The sequence below is a fragment of the Symphalangus syndactylus genome, chromosome X, assembly GCF_028878055.3.
Source record: "Symphalangus syndactylus isolate Jambi chromosome X, NHGRI_mSymSyn1-v2.1_pri, whole genome shotgun sequence".
In the NCBI taxonomy this organism is placed as follows: domain Eukaryota; kingdom Metazoa; phylum Chordata; class Mammalia; order Primates; family Hylobatidae; genus Symphalangus; species Symphalangus syndactylus.
In genome coordinates, this window is record NC_072447.2 from 146,432,687 (window position 1) to 146,450,587 (window position 17,901).

General features: G+C 44.8%; 1 protein-coding gene across 1 annotated transcript; it reads right to left on the reverse strand.

The window, feature by feature from the left end:
* Positions 1-1,078: 1,078 nt before the first annotated feature.
* On the reverse strand, positions 1,079-9,700 carry SPANXN2 (SPANX family member N2). Its single transcript, XM_055269063.2, is given in 3 exon segments — positions 1,079-1,367; positions 1,369-1,385; positions 9,483-9,700. Coding segments are annotated over 3 exon segments (381 nt in total). The 5' UTR covers positions 9,558-9,700.
* Positions 9,701-17,901: the final 8,201 nt, after the last annotated feature.

A 17,901-nucleotide genomic window follows, 5' to 3' on the forward strand; every position in this document is an offset into this window, starting at 1 on the left:
TCAATAAAAACAATATTTTTTTCAAGAATTCTTAATCATTGACATTCTATAGAAATGCTGGTGTATGGAAGCGGTAATAAAAATACCAACTTTTACTTGTATCATTATATTCAACTTCTCTGTAGACTATGCTTTCATTGATTGCCCGCAGTAGACAATGGCCACTAGTTTCTTAACAAGGAAATGCCCTAGTATTGGGACCATGGCCTCCAAACACCGTTATTTTGGTGTATGTGACATGCTGTCTTACTTTATGTAGGGTGAGGTTTTCTGTCCATTTCAGGGGCTTCAGTTGCTTACAGTATTGGTTGAGTTGCAACCCAAATCACTATGAGGTATGTGGCCTGGAGGTGGTGATTTTGATGTCTTCATTTTGGAAAGAGTGTCACCTATATACAATATAGATCTTTGTATTTTATTTTATTTATTTATTTTTGAAGACAGATTCTCGCTCTACCCCCAGGCTGGAGTGCAGTGGCCAGATCTCAGCTCACTGCAACTTCCGCCTCCTGGGTTCAAGTGATTCTCCTGCCTCAGCCTCCCGTGTAGCTGGGATTACAGGCACCTGCCACCACGCCCAGCTAATTTTTGTCTTTTTTTTTTTTTAGTAGAGACTGGGGTTTGCCGTGTTGGACAGGCTGGTCTCAAACTCCTGACCTCAGGTGATCATCCGCCTTGGCCTCCCAAAGTGCTGGGATTATAGGCATAAGCCACCGCGCCCGGCCAATACAGATCTTTTTAAATGCTCTTCTACACATTCACATGCTCCAAACACCAGGTCCTTTTCTTCCTCTCCTGTTAAATAAAATTTTAAGAAGAAAATTTGTCTCTAGGAATAAGTCCTCTCCCAGGCTTTATTTACAATGTCTGGGTAACTGTCAACCTGTGGGTCTGTCCACCAACCCTACAGGATCTCATATTCTTCCCTTCTCAGATGCCTACCTCTTCCCTTCCCTTCCTTCCCACCATCAGACAACAGGCAGAGATATATACAGCCATCAGCTCTTCAAACTTGATTTTATTGTAATCATCGCCATTGGTAGTGAGGATTTGTCCAATTTGGTTTCTCTATGTTTGACTAGTCCTCCCCACCCTCCTGTGAAGATCCTTCAGATGAGTCTAGGTCTTCATCCTCCTGGGAAGATCCTTCAGATGAGTCTAGGTCTTCGTCCTCCCGTGAAGATCCTTCAGCTGAGTCTAGGCCTTCATCCTCCTCCTCTTGGACTGGATCGATGGAGTTCTCTCAGGACTGGTCATTCTCCAGTTGACTTGAATTTATTTTCTTATGCTTCCTGTAGTAATACACTATTATTGTTAGATATTCTATTGTTTTTGTCTTTTGAAAGCTCTGTTAGGGGGTTGAGACTGTTCGGTGCCTCCTGCATCTGGTAAGAAAACAGGGAGAAGCCAGAAAGACATTATTTTGGGTGAATGGGGTAGAGACTGGATAGCAAGGGAGGCTTTATGAGAAGGAATGCAGGTTGAGGAAGGGGTTTGTGCCAGAGAAGAACAAGGTGAAATCACAGGGTAGGGATCTATGGGGAAGAAGAAGAGGAACATGGGTAGGGTCATCTTTTAGTCCAAACTGCATGATTTTGTAAGTTCTTTGCTATTTTGCAGACCTTGGTCAAAGTGAAACATTCCATGGGGGTTCAGGCCGGGAGAAACATCCTGCCTAACCACCTGACCACAAGGCGGACAAAGGCCCAACTAAAGAAACATCCCTATCATATCTTGCTTGGCAAAGTTCTAAGGAACGCCACAATGATATTCCACTGGAAAAAGGGCCAAATCACCTGATTATAAGAACATCTTATCAATATCCTGCCGGCTAGCATCCCACACTGCCCAGATCCCTCCTGCCCATACCTGTAAGTACCCCAGCCTGTAAGCGGTGGTGAGCTCTGGCGTTAAGCTTGTCCTCCACTTCCACAGGTGTCTGCAATATTCCTGTGTTGCTGTTTGAGCTGCGCCCTGTGTGTCTTTCTTTCATCCTCGCCTTCCCTTCAAAACCTAACATTTTGGTGCCAAAACCTGGAGTGGTGATTGGGTTCTAATGGGTAAGTTTTCTCTTGCAACCTGGAAAGCAGCAAGCAGCACAAACCAGCAGCACAAAGCAGGAAGCAGACCAGGGCCTGCTTCCAGATCCTGAGTGTACTCCCTGTTCCCAGTCCCATTCCCCTTATTCTCTAGTCTTCTCCAGACCTGGGCTAACCTCCAGATATTGATCAAACAATCCACCTTATTTTTCGTTCTTTCCTCTTTTCCGGGCAGCTGCAACAAGGATCACCCCCATTGCTGGACATCACATCCAACACTGGGCTTCAATTAGTGGGTGAGTCTCCCTCTTCCTCCTTTCTGGATTCCTCTCTATTTCTGCCCATTCTCCAAAAAATTCCAGTGCTCGGTGAGAGGTCTCCCCAGTCACCAGGTGACTGCAGCCTACCTTCTTAGGGTACACCCTCAGAACGTTTGCCACTCTGGCTGCTCCGGCCTCTGGGGAGCATGAATAGCTACAGGGCTGCCCCGACTCTCCAGGTCCCTTCTCCCAGGAGGAATCAAGTACTCACTTCCCTATGGGGTATTCACTTCTCTCTGGAGTACTCGCTCCCCCCTGGGGTATTCGCTCCCTTCCAGGGTACTCACTTTCCTCAGGGGTAGTCACTCCCATCCAGAGTATTCACTCCCCTCTTCCAAAAAACAAAACATTCAACTTTCAAATTCAACATAATCTAAAAAACTTTCTTCAACGCAATGGTAAATAATCTGAAGTGCTTTGCTTATCTCCTTTCACGCCTCACTCTCTCTCTCTCTGTCAATCTTGTTCACCTTTTCAAATCTTCCTCCTCAAGGAGAAACCCCCCAAAATGCCTCTTCCTCCAGACAAGGCTTCTTCCTCTGAATTTCAAGCTGGCCAACACACCCATTCTTCAGCCTCCTACCCACCACCATTCCCTCCACCTTCCCGTTTGGATCCGGCTCCTCCACCCCCTTACTGTCACCTTCCATCACCCTTCCTTCTCCACCTCAAACCAGGTCTCACGCCCAACTCCCTTTCGTTAGAAACCAGGCACGTGCCCAAAGGCCTTCCAAAGTCCTTCCCTTGTAGGAGGTTGCCAGGGCTAAAGGCATAGTCTGAATTCAAGTTCCCTTCTCTCTAGCTGACTTTTCCCATATTGAAAAGAGACTTGACTCCTTTTCAATGGATCCTACCTCCTTCCACAAGGAATTTATGTACTTCCCTAAATCTTATGACCTTACCTGGCATGACATATATGTCATCCTCTCCTCTACCCTCACCCTGGAGGACAGGGAACACATCTTTATGGGTGCCTAGGCCCATAAGAACACCCTCCACCAACAAGATGCTGCTCATAATCCAATAGGGACCCTAGCTGTCCCCAGAACCGACCCCAGTTGGAATTATCAGGCAACTTCCATAGACAGACAGAAATCAGGCCATATGATATCATGCCTTCTAGCTGGCATAAATAAAGCTGTCCCTGCTCGTTTCCTCTCCTGCCTTTCAAAAGTCACAACTAAATATGCCACCTTAAGCCCTAATACCAATAAGGGCGAAATCTACCTCCATTTACACTTTATCTCCCAGTCAGCCCCAGACATTTGAAAATAACTTAAAAAACTGGAGGATGGCCCTCAAACCTCCCAAAGAGACTTAAGCAAAGTGGCCTTCAAGGTCTATAAGATTAGAGAGGAAGAACTAAAAAATCCAAACCTAAAAAAGGACCAGGCTAAATACCAAATGCTGGTAGCTGCCACTCAACAGGGTTCCCAAGGCATACAGAATTCCTCAACTTGGCAACAGTCAGCTCCAGGAGCCTGTTATAAGTTCGTCTAACAGGGACACTGGGCAAAAGCCTGGCCTAATCCCAGGACACTCTGGAAACTTTGCCCCATCTGTGGTATCAAGCAACACTGGAAGTCAGACTGTGCTCATTGAAACTCTTCATCCTGCTTCACCACCTGTACCTGAAGACAGGTGGGGCCAGGAGTCCACTGCCCCCACCGCCATCACCACCTCGGAACCCAGGGTAATGCTGTCAGTCTCTGATAAGCCCATGTCTTTCCTACTGGATACTCAATAGGACAACTAGTTACTCAGTTTTACCGGAATATTCTGGACCCTTTTTCAGTTCTTTCATCTCTATTGTGAGAATCAATAGAATCCCCTCTAGGCACAAACAGACTGGTCTTTATTATGCAACCTATTCAACACCCCCCTTCACCCACTCTTTCTTGGTCATCCCTCAGTCCCCTACCCCTATCTTGGGGTGGGACATATTAAGTAAATCCCAGGCCTCCATGCAATGCGGCTCCTACAATTCTACCCCTTTTATTTTACTCTGCCACCCAAATGCTTCCGTCTCCTGCCACTCATCCTCATTATCCACCCTGTTACCTTCTGTTAATTCTAAAGCTTGGAATATTTCTAAACCCACAATAGCCACACATCACATTCCAGTTAAAATAACCCTTCAAAACCCCTCAATTTTCCTTCATCGGTCTCAATATTCCCTTAATCCAGCCTTGCTTAGGGGGTCTCAAACCTATTCTCTGTAAACTTTTACAAGCTCAAATTCTCAAGCCCGTCAACTCTCCCCACAACACCCCTATTCTGGCTTTCCAAAAGACAGATGGGACTTTCCCCTTTGTCTAGGATCTCCAAGTTGTTAACCAGGCAGTGGTACCAATCCATCTAGTGGTCATCCACCAATATACTCCACCGTATTCCCTCATCTACCACACACTCCTTTGTATTGAACTAAAAGACGACTATTTCACTATTCCCTTAAATCTGGCTTACCAAAGTCTTTTTGCATTAACTTGGTCAAATCCTAATACTCACATGTCCTGTACTCTTATAGGACTTACACATGGACTTATACATGAACTTACACAGAGTGTACTCTTAGAGGGGTTCCGGGATAGGCCCCACCTGTTCAGACAGGCCCTCATCAAGGACCTAGCTGAACTTCGCCTTGCTCCTAGTACCCTCCTCCAATATGTCAATGACCTCTTTCTCTGTAGCCCCTTCCTTAACCTGTCCATTCAACACACCACTCAGGTTTTAAACTTTCGTCATAATCAAGTATATTGGGCCTAACCCACAAAATCTCAGGTAGCCCAAATCAAAGTTACTTACCTTGGGTTTGTCCTAACCCCTAATTCTTGAGCCATCCCAACCCAATGAAAGGAGCTAATTTGGGACATGCCCCTTCCCCACATAAAAAAAGTACCTCCCCTCCTTCTTGGGCCTTGTGGGTTACTTCTGGCTGTGAATTCCCAACTTTGACTTGCTGGCCAAACCACTATACGTAGCCTCACATGGGCCCATCCTAAAACCCCTAAATCCAGCTTGCCCCATCAACTCCCACTTAAAAACTTAAAAATGCCCTTTTAATGGCCCTGGCACCAGGACTGCCCAACCTCACCAAGCCCGTTACTTTGTATGTACATTCTGACCAGGGCCTTGCCCTTGGACTACTCTGCCAAACATACAGCGATGCTGCAGAAGCCATTGCACGCCTCTCAAAACAACTGGACTCTGTCATCCAAGGCTGTTCACTCTGACTAAAAATCTTGAGTGTGGCCACATTGCTGGCCTTAGAGGCACGGAAACTCCCTCTCTACCAACACATTACTATTGCATCTTCCCATTACCTACAGGACCTCATTAACCATCAATCCCTTCTATCCCTCCCACCATCCTGCTTACGGCAGGTACATGCCTTATTCATAGGTAATCCTCTAATCACCTTCCAGAGCCATAAAATTCTCAACCCAGCCACCCTCCTCCCTGTAAACACTTCCGATTCTAGGCTCTCTCACTCCTGTCTGGACCTCTTAGACTCCCTGTCCTCCCCCTTCCAACACATTTCAGATGCCCCTTTGCAGGGAACACATACACGGTTAGTTAATGGAAGCTCTTTTAGGGAGCCATGTCCAGCAGCTGGCTATTCCATCATTGCTGAAAATAAACTCCTAGAATCCAATGCTCTCCCACCCCATGCTACCTCTCAACAGGCAAAGCTAGTTGCCCTAACCAGGGCCCTCACCCTAGCAAAGGGAAAGAGGGTCAACATTTACACCCATTCCAAATATGCATACCATGTCCTACAGTCTCATGCCTTCATCTGGCAGGAATAGGGTTTCCTAACTACAAAAGGAACCCCCATAAGAAATGGCAAACTTATACATAAGCCACTGGGGGTGGATAAACCACCACTAAAGTCCACCATTATCCATTGCAAGGGACACCGAAAGGCTACAGATGCCAAAACCGAGAAAAACCTTTCAACAAATTCGGCAGCCTGGCAGGCAGCCCTTAAAACCCCATCGTTATTGCTCATTTTTTCCCAGCATACACCCTGTATATACCCAGCAGGAACAAACCCCCCTTGCCTAGGCTGGTGCCATTCAGGAAAAAATGGTACGATCTCACTGATAAAGTGTCTTGCCCAAGTTTTAAAAACTGTCTGTACTTTTATATGTGCACAACCATTTCCATGCCAGTTACTGCCCCTACTCTAGCTTTTAAAAACTTATAGACATTCTTCCACCATGGCTGCCAATCTCAGAGGTATTACTAAGGCATGTTCCCTTTGCACTCAAACTTCCCCTCAGGAAGCTATCAAACCGTCTCCTTTCCAACACACAAGGCCTGAGGTCACTTACCTGGGCAGGACTAGCAAATCAGCATCAACCACATGCCACCCGTAAAATGATTCCTGTACATTCTAACAATATTAGATACATTCTCTGGATGAATAAAAGCTTTTCCTACCACCACCAAAAAGGCACACACCATCGCTTCTATTCTCTCCACCCATATTTTCCACCGGTTTAAACTCCCCTCTTGCATCCAGTCAGACAATGGGCCAATTTGTTTCAGTTTAACCAACAGCTGGTAAAGGCTCTAAACATTAACTGGGCTTTCCATATCCCTTACCACTTCCAATCTTCAGGAAAAATTTTATAAAAAACAACAACTATCCAAACTCTCCCTAAAGGTTAAAATGGCCTGGACTTCACTTCTCCCATTGTTCCTCGTGCGATTATGAGTCATTTCCCAAAAGCCCCTCAGCCTAAGCCCATTTAAACTCGTGTACAAATGCCCTTTTATCCTCCAAAATCTCCCTGTATTTTCTCCCCCTTCTATATGGAATACTTGGCCAATGTTACACCTCACCCAACATCTAATAAGACAGTACGCAAATGCTTACTTGACCCAGCCTAAAAGTCCATCCTCAAAACACTCCCCCCTGTCCCTACAACAAGGGAACTGGGTCTGAATCACAGACTCCTCCTCCCCCCCTCTCCAACCTAAGTGGAGGGGTTCTCACCAGGTGATGCTAACTACTCCCGCGGCGCCAAAGCTAACATCCTTTCCACACTGAATACACCATTCCAAACTAAAAAGAGCACCAGATCCACATCTAGAAATTTGTTCACCCCCAAATTATTCTCCTTCCCTCACAGGACCAGCGTCACTGTACTTAACAAGAATTCCAGAATTTGCCAATCCAGAACACCTTAGTCCGTAACACTCTCCGTCTCCAATTTCCAATCTTTTATCTCCTACTTTATTTCAGATCTTTCCTGGTTTCCCTTCCCCATGTCCCTGAATAGTCCATGCCAATTTGTCACACTAATCCAGGAGACACGACTTCAGGGCACCTTCCAAAATTTCACTCCTACTCAAATCTCCTCTTTCTCCTTTTGTCCTCTTTGTCTGTGGGATATTCTAAGTCCCCACCCCGAACGTCTAACAGATGAGCCCCCTTCATCAGCCTCACACATTGCCTCTTAAATCATTCACACTCCCCTCTTCCTTCCAACTGTTAAATTTGTTTGTCCACACAAATCCAGTAGTTCACAGCCCTTCCTGTTAACCTGGTCACATAAACCCGGTCCAAAATAAACCTACATTTCACCTAATTGACCAATTCATTCCCAAAACCTGCTTATAATCTTGCTCTGCTAATCACCTTTTCCCCCCAATCCATCAAATCCACCCACACTGTCACACACAGGGTTGTCACCCTCCTTCGCCTCACAGCCTCTTAACTAAACATGTTACCAGTTGGATTCCATAAAATACCTCTTACCAACCCCTCCCTTCTCTGCCGGAGCCACTCTCCATGTATCCAAATCAAGGGTGCTCCCTGGAAAATATCCACAAACAATTCCCTCAACTGCAACCTATATCCTTCTGCCATATCAGGACCGCGATGGCTATTAGTTACAAAAACCCATTTCCTGCTCTCTCTCCAAAACCAAACAGCCTTCACCTCCTCCACTACCGACATTTCCTATCAGGCCTTCAGAGGGGCTACCCTTGCTGGCAACTATTCAACTTGGAAAAACATAAAAGTTAAAACAAAGGGTTTGTGCAGAATTCAACCCCCACCTTCTCATGACTTGCCACCATAACCTACAACTTTTGTCTGTCCACCCCCAGTGTCTTCTTCCTTTGCGGCACAAACTCTTATCTCTGCCTACCGGCCAATTGGTCAGGAACATGCACCCTTGTGTTTCAATCTAAACATTAACACTTTGCCTAACAACCAGACCATCCGGGTTCCTTTAGTAGCTTCTGTCTCATCTTCCTCCACACACACTAAGCAGGCTCTACATCTCATTCTGGTGTTAGCAAAACTAAACTTCTCTGCTGCACTCGGCACTGGGATAGCAGGTGGTCCCTTTCTTAGGGCCATTAATTTTCCTCCTCCTAATAATACAATTGGCCCATGTATACTCACCTTCATATCCTGCTTTATTTCCCGAAGGCTAAACTCCCTTGTCCAGGCAGCCACCCAGCAACACATTGATACCATCCTTCTCCTCTGCCAAGTCTGGTACCAGTGCCTCCAGGAAAACAACTCTGAAGTCCAACACCCACTGCTTCAAAACCCAAACCCTGATTAAAGCTCCCCTATTCAGCAGGAAGCAGCCAGATAATCAACAACGTCCCTCCTCCTTTTATACTAAAGTAGAAGGCAAAAATGTGAGTCCAAACCACCATTTTGTAAGCTCCCTGCTATTTTGCAGACCTTGGTCAAAGTGAAACATTCCACGGGGGTTTGGGCCCTGAGAAAAATCTTGCCTAATCATCGTAACACAAGGCAGACAAAGGTCCAACTAAAGAAACTTTGCTATCGTGTCTTGCTGGGCAAAGTTCCAAGAAACACCACAATGACATCCCACTGGAAAAAGGGCCAAACAGACTGACCCTAAAAACATCTTATCAATATCCTGCCAGGCAGGAAGCCATACTGCCCAGGCCCCTCCCGCCCATACCTATAAGCACCCCAGCCTGTAAGCAGCGGTGGGATCTGGCATTAAGCACGTCCCCCACTTCCACAATTGCCTGCAATATTCCTGTGTTGCTGTTTGAGCTGTCCCTGCTCTGTGTGTCTTTCTTTCACCCTCGCCTTCCCTTCAAAACCTAACAGTCTTACCTCATCATTTTCATCGTCGGACTCGCAGGGGCTCTTCCTCTTCTCCCCATTGCTGCTTGAAGTTGGCTGTTCCATGATTCTGGTTGGTTGTAGAATGTCTATAGTAGGCTCTTGTAGACTGCAGACTTCCACAGCTATATTGAAGCTTCCCAGGAGGATGTCCCAGAGCTCTTGCCCTCCCTATATATACCCTCCTGGTGACAAGGCAAAGCCACACCCTTGAGCTTTGTTTGATCATACAGGCAGTGTCCCAGCCAATGGCAGTCCTAGGGTGGTTTAGACATCACAAATCACCACTTCTGACAACTCCCTGGGCTTGTGGGGAAGGGGTGACAGGGGTGTAGAGCAAACCAAATGCTGTTGTTGTTTCAGCATCCCCTGAAGATGCATCCCAAACCGATCTGCCGCCGCTCCTCATTTCTCCATGTTTAATGTTCATGATTCACATGGAAGTGAGAGGATGATTCCTTCAAGCCCTTCCTCACAGTCATTCCTATTAAGTGATTCATTCTTTTGTCTTCCAGCCCTCGCCATGACTTAGTATTTTAGATGTCTCACCTCAAATCCCTCCAAGCTAGTGTGGCTACATTTAATTATTGGTGGAGATGTGAATTATCTCATTTCCCTCCTAAAGTTCCTTCATATGCACCTTGAAGACCATTTACTTTTAGGCTACTGCCAGGCAAATTTCAACCCATGTTCTTTTACCCAATGTCCATGTAGTTCCTTTAAGTTTCCCGTTTTCAATCTGAAATAATGGCCTTCAGTCTGTCAAAACTTTAGTGAATAAATATTCTTTACCGTGTATCCTAGTCTTGTTTCAAATCAGGGGTGTATGTTCATAGTAAATGTAGTCTCCCAACATGAATTCTGCCAGTATGTGGGTGGAGGAAGGAGTAGATATTCAAGTGCTGGAAGTTGTTCTCAGTGTTTATATGCAGGATACTACAATCTAAGACCAACATGTGCACCAGTATGGGCATAGTTATACTTTGTACTGGAGATTGTGTCCAGTGCAAAAGAAAAAAAATGCATTCAGATTGGAAGGGGAGAAGTAAAAGTATCTTTTGTCAAAGACTACATGAAAGTGTATGTAGAAAAATCAATCTAAAAAAATGGTTCTACAATAATTGAGGTTAGCAAGATTGCAAAATAAGAGATCAACACACAAATCAATTGTATGTTTATATATTAGCAGTTATATATGAGAAGTTTCTATATTAGAAGAGGCAATGTTTTAGCCAATGGTAGTCCTAGGGTGGACTGGAAGTTAATTTCAACAACTGAAAGTTGAAACTAAAACAGTGCAATTTAAAATATCACTAAAAATATTAAAGGTTTAGGGATAAATCTGACCAAAGATGTAAATGACTTGTACACTTAAAACTACAAAAAATTACAATGATAAATTAATGACATAAGAAAAAAAATCGAGATGTATACTTTGATTTTCGGTTGGAAGATTCAACATTGCAAAATGGCAGTTATTTCCCATTTCATCTGTGGATTTAACTAAATTCTAATCAAAATTCTAAAAAGGCTTTTTAATAGAAATTGACAAGATAATTATAATATGCATGTGGAAATATAAAGTGCCTAGAATAGTCAAAAGAAAAGTGTTGAATCTTAAAAAGCTCTGGATTGTCTCACCGTCAATGTTCTAGTTTTGATAGTGTAATGTGGTAGTGTATTAAAGATTTTACTATTGGGAGAGACTGGTTGAAGGGTACAAAAGGCCTCCATGTACGTATCTTTGAAATTTCTTGTGAATTTATAATTGTTTCAAAATAAAAATCTAAAAATATTTTAAAAGACAGTAAGAAAGAGGACCAAAAATAGAGAAGGCATGGCCCAAGATTTCTCCCACAGGTTGACTGACACTTGTCTCATTCTCTATAAGAAGTCACAAAACCTGATAATGAAAAAAAAATCTAAAAATAAGACAAAAGAGAAGTAGACCCTGGAATTTTGTTCCAGTGTTCATCAAGCTCACGTAACTTTATTTTATAACCATAAAAACAAGAAAGGCCCTAGAAAAATACCCCACTGACCTCCAGACACAAGGTATTTATTGCATTCTCATGACTGTCATCTAAACATTAACAAATCAAAAGAAGATTCTTATTAAGGTATGCATTTTTAGTGAACCCCAGACATTGTCTAGAGTTCAACAATTCCATTTATTAAATGCTCACAAGCTAACTTCTAATAATTTTTTGTACTTTCGCCTGCAATCAACAGTGAGAATAACACCCTGTCATATCATGTTACAGAAAACAAAACAAACAGAAAACAAAAAGGCATATGCCACATCAAACACAGTAAGTCAGAAACTGATTACAATTTTTGAAAATAACAGCTTTCAATTATCTTACTACCTTTTAAAATTGTTTTCTAAATTTGTTTACCAAAAATGTTTTGATGGGTATATCACTATCCAAGCAAAATTAATCCAAATGTTAAGAAAACATTTAGTGTATATTTCTATTGAAAGATTACAACGTACTTTATAAAGTAACTCCTATTGAAAACTTTAGTAATTATATTTTCAACCCAAATGAATAATAAACAATTAAAGGGAGTGGCCGGCAAGATGGCCAAATAGGAACAGCTCCGGTCTGCAGCTCCCAGTGAGATCAATGCAGAAGGCAGGTGATTTCTGCATTTCCAAGTGAGGTACCTGGCTCATCTCATTGAGACTGGTTAGGCAGTGGGTGCAGCCCACAGAGGGCAAGCCAAAGCAGGGTGGGGTATCACTTCAGCTGGGAAGTACAAGGGGTCCGGGAACTCCCACCCCTAGCCAAGGGAAGCTGTGAGGGACTGTGCTGTGGGCAACAGTGCACTCTGGCCCAGATACTATGCTTTTCACATGGTCTTTGCAACCTGCAGACCAGGAGATTCCCTCGGGTGCCTATGCCACCAGGGCCCTGGGTTTCAAGCACAAAACTGGGCAGCTGTTTGGGCAGACACCAAGCTGCCTGCGGGAGTTTTTTTTTCATACCCCAGTGGCACGTGGAATGCTAGCGAGACCGAACCGTTCACTCCCCTGGAAAGGTGGCTGAAGCCAGGGAGCCAAGTAGTCTAGCTCAGCAGATCCCACATCCATGGAGCTCAGCAAGCTAAGATCCACTGGCTTGAAATTCTCACTGCCAGCACAGCAGTCTGAAGTCGACCTGGGATGCTCCAGCTTGGTGGGCAGAAGGGTGTGCACCATTATGAGGCTTGAGTAGGTGGCTTTCCCCTCACAGTGTAAACAAAGCTGCAGGGAAGTTTCAACTGGGCAGACCCCACCCCAGCTCGGTAAAGCTGCTGTAGCCAGACTGCCTCTTTAGATTCCTCCTCTCTGAGCAAGGCATCTTTGAAAGAAAGGCAGTAGCCCCAGTCAGGGGCTTATAGATAAAACTCCATCTACCTGGGACTGAGCATTTGGGGGAAGGGGTGGCTGTGGGCCCAGATACAGCGGACTTAAACGTTCTTGCCTACTGGATCTGAAGAGAGCAGTGGATCTCCCAGCACAGTGCTCGAGCTCTGCTAAGGGACAGACTGCCTCCTCAAGTGGGTCCCTGACCACCGTGCCTCCTGACTGGGAGACACCTCCCAGCAGGGATTTATAGACACTTCATACAGGAGAGCTCCGGCTGGCATCTGGCAGGTGCCCCTCTGGAACGAAGCTTCCAGAGGAAGGACAGGCAGCAATATTTGCTGTTCTGCAGCCTCTGCTGGTGATACCCAGGCAAACAGCGTCTGCAGTGGGCCTCCAGCAAACTCCAGCAGACCTGCAGCACAGAGGCCTGACTATTAGAAGAAAACTAACAGAAAGGAATAGCATCAACATCAACAAAAAGGACATCCACACAAAACCCCATCTGAAGGTCACCAACATCAAAGACCAATAATAGATAAATCCATGAAGATGAGGAAAAGCCAGGGCAAAAAGGCTAAAACTTCCAAAAACCAGAGCGCCTTTTCTTCTCCAAAGGATCACAACTCCCTAGTGAGAGAACAAAACTGGATGGAGAATGAGTTTGACGAATTGACAGAAGTAGGCTTCAGAAGGTGGGTCATAATAAACTCCTCCAAGCTAAAAAAGCATGTTCTAACCCAATGCCAGGAAGCTAAGAACCTTGAAAAAAGGTTAGAGGAATTGAAAACTAGAATAATCAGTTTAGAGAAGAACATAAAGGACCTGATCTGAAAAACACAGAGCAAGAACTTTGTGAATCGTACACAAATATCAATAGCCGAATTGATCAAGTGGAAGAAAGCATATCAGAGATTGAAGATTAACTTAATGAAACAAAGTGTGAGGACAAGATTAGAGAAAAAAGAATGAAAAGGAATGAACAAAGCCTCCAAGAAATATGGGACGATGTGAAAAGACCAAACCTACATTTGATTGGTGTACCTAAAAGTGACAGGGAGAATGGAACCAAGTTGGAAAACACTCAGGATATTATCCAGCAGAACTTCCACAGCCTAGCAATGTGCCCAGAATTAGTGAGTTATTGGTCTCACTGACTTCAAGAATGAAGCCACAGACCCTCGTGGTGAGTGTTACAGTTCTTAAAGATGGTGTGTCTGGAGTTTGTGCCTTCAGATGCGTCCGGAGTTTCTTCCTTCTGGTGGGTTCGTGGTCTCGCTGACTTCAGGAGTGAAGCTGCAGACCTTGGTGGTGAGTGCTACAGCTCTTAAAGGCAGCACGTCTGGAGTTGTTCGTTCCTCCCATCTAGAGTTGGTCATCCCTCCTGGTGGGTTTGTGGTCTCGCTGGCTTTAGGAACGAAGCTGCAGACCTTTGCAGTGAGTGTTACAGCTCATAAAGGCGGGGTGGACCCAAAGAGTGAGCAGCAGCAAGATTTATTGCGAAGAGTGAAAGAACAAAGCTGCCACAGTGTGGAAGGGGACCCAAGTGTGTTGCCACTGCTGGCTTGGGCAGTCTGCTTTTATTCCCTTATCTGGCCCCACCCACATCCTGCTGATTGGTCCATTTTACAGAGAGCTGATTGGTCCGTTTTGACAGGGTTCTGATTGGTGCATTTACAAACCTTTAGCTAGACACAAAAGTTCTCCAAGTCCCCACTAGATTAGCTAGACACAGAGCACTGATTGGTGCATTTACAAACCTTGAGCTAGACACAGAGCACTGATTGGTGCATTTACAATCACCACAAAAGTCCCCACTAGATGATCTAGACGCAGAGCACTGATTGGTGCGTTTACAAACCTTCAGCCAGACACAGGGTGCTGATTGGTGTGTTTACAAACCTTGAGCTAGACACAGAGTGCTGATTGGTGCATTTACAATCCTTTAGCTAGACATGAAAGTTCTCCAAGTCCCCTCTAGATTAGCTAGACACAGAGCACTGATTGGTGCATTTACAAACCTTAAGCTAGACACAGAGAGCTGATTGGTGATTTTACAATCCCTTAGCTAGACATAAAAGTTCTCCAAGTCCCCACCAGATTAGCTAGATACAGAGTGCTAATTGGTGCATCCACCAACCCTGAGCTAGACACAGATGCTGATTGGTGCATATACAATCCTCCAGCTAGACATAAAACTTCTCCAAGTCCCCACCTGACTCAGGAGCCCCGCTGGCTTCACCTAGTGGATCCCACGCCAGGGCCGTGGGCAGAGCTGCCTGCCAGTCCCACACCATGCACCCGCACTCCTCAGTCCTTGGGTGGTGGATGGGACCGGGTGCCATGGAGCAGGGGGCAGTGCGCGTCGGGGAGGCTCTGGCCACGTGGGAGCCCACGGGGCGGGTGGGGGGAGGCTCAGACATGGTTGGCTGCAGGTCCCAAGTCCTGCCCCGCAGGGAGGCGGCTGAGGCCTGGTGAGAATTTGAGCACAGTGCGGGCCGGCAGTGCTGGGGGACCTGGTGCACCCTCCGCAGCTGCTGGTCCGGGTGCTACGCCCCTCACTGCCTGGGGCCAATCCAAGTGCAGGGCCTGCCGAGCTGGCGCCCACCTGGAACTCGCACTGGCCCGCAAGTGCCGCGTGCAGCCCCGGTTCCTGCCCACCCCTCTCCCTCCACACCTCCCCACAAGCAGAGGGAGCCGGCTCTGGCCTTGGCCAGCCCAGAGAGGGGCTCCCACAGTGCAGCCGTGGGCTGAAGGGCTCCTCAAGCATGGCCAGAGTGGGCACCGAGGCCAAGGAGATGCTGAGAGCAAGCGGGGGCTGCCAGCATGCTGTCACCTCTCAGCAAGATGGGCCAGCATTCAAATTCAGGAAATACAGAGAACACCACAAAGATAGTCCTCAAGAAGAGCAACCCTGAGACACATAATCATCAGATTCACCAAGGTAGAATTTAAGGAAAAAAATGTTAAGGGCAGCCAGAGAGAAAGATGGGGTTACCCACAAAGGGAAGCCCATCAGACTAATAGTGGATCTCCCTTCAGAAATCCTACAAGCCAGAAGAGAGTGGGGGCCAATATTCAACATTCTTATAGAAAAGAATTTTCAACCCAGAATTTTATATCCAGCCAAACTAAGCTTCATAAGTGAAGAAGAAATGAAATCCTTTACAGATAACCAAAGGCTGAGAGAGTTTGTCACCACCAGGCCTGCCTTACAAGAGCTCTTGAAGGAAGCACTACATATGGAAAGGAAAAACTGGTACCAGCCACTGCAAAACATACCAAATTGTGAAGTCCATTAGCACTATGAAGAAACTGCATCAACTAACAGGCAAAGTAACCAGCTAGCATCATAATGACAGGATCAAATTCACACATAACAATATTAACCTTAAATATAAATGGGCTAAATTAACCAATTAAAAGACACAGACTGGCAAATTGGAAAAAGAGTCAAGACCCATCAGTGTGCTGTATTCAGGAGACCCATCACACGTGCAAAGACACACATAGGCTGAAAATGAAGGGATGGAGGAATATTTACCAAGCAAATAGAAAGAAAAAAAAAAAAAAACAGAGGTTGCAATCCTAGTCTCTGATAACACAGACTATAAACCAACAAAGATTAAAAAAAAAGACAAAGAAGGGCGTTACATAATGGTAAAGGGATCAGTGGAACAAGAAGGACTAACTCTCCTAATTATATATGCACTTGATACAGGAGCACCCAGATTCATAAAGTAGGTTCTTAGAGATCTACAAAGAGACTTAGACTCCCACACAATAATAGAGGGGGACTTTAACATCCCACTGTCAATATTACACAGATCAATGAGACAGAAAATTAACAAGGATATTCAGGACTTGAACTCAGCTCTGGGCCAAGCATATCTAATAGTCATCTACAGAACTCTCCACCCCAAATCAACAGAATATACATTCTTCTCAGCACCACATCACACTTACTCTAAAATCGACCATAAAATTGGAAGTAAAACATTCCTCAGCAAATGTAAAAGAACAGAAATCAAAACAAACCATCTCTCAGACTACAGTGCAATCAAATTAGAACTCATGATTAAGAAACTCACGCAAAACCGCCCAACTACATGGAAACTGAACAACCTGCTCCTAAATGATTACTGGGTAAATAACGAAATTAAGGCAGAAATAAATAAGTTATTTGAAACCAATAAGAACAAAGACACAAGGTAGCAGAATCCTGGGGACACAGCTAAAGCAGTGTTTAGAGGGAAATTTACAGCACTAAATGCCCACAGGAGAAAGCAGGAAAGATCTAAAATTGGCACCCTAACATCACACTTAAAAGAACTAGAGAAGCAAGAGCAAACATATTCAAAAGCTAGCAGAAGACAAAAAATAACTAAGATCAGAGCAGAACTGAAGGAGATAGAGACATGAAAATCCCTTCAAAAAATCAAGGGATCCAGGAGCTGGTTTTTTGAAAAGGTTAACAACCTAGGTAGACCACTAACTAGACTAATAAAGAAGAAAAGAGAAGAATCAAATAGACACAATAAAAAGTGATAAAGGGAATATCACCATTGATCCCTCAGAAATACAAACTAACATCAGAGAATACCATAAACACCTCTATGCAAACAAACTAGAAAATCTAGAAGAAATGGTTAAAGTCCTAGACACATACACCCTCCCAAGATGAAACCAGGAAGAAGTCGAATCCCTGAATAGACCAATAACAAGTTCTGAAATTAAGGCAGTAATTAATAGCCTACTAAGCAAAAAAAGCCCAAGACCAAACAGATTCACAGCTGAATTCTACCAGAGATACAAAGAGGAGGTGGTACCATTCCTTCTGAAACTATTCCAAACAACAGAAAAAGAGGGACTTCTCCCTAACACATTTTATGAGTCCAGCATCATCCTGTTACCAAAACCTGGCAGACACAATTAAAAAAGGAAAATTTCAGGCCAATATCCCTGATGAACATTGATGTGAAAATTCTCAATAAAATACCGGCAAACTGATCCCAGCAGCACATCAAAAAGCTTATCTATCACGATCAAGTCAGCCTT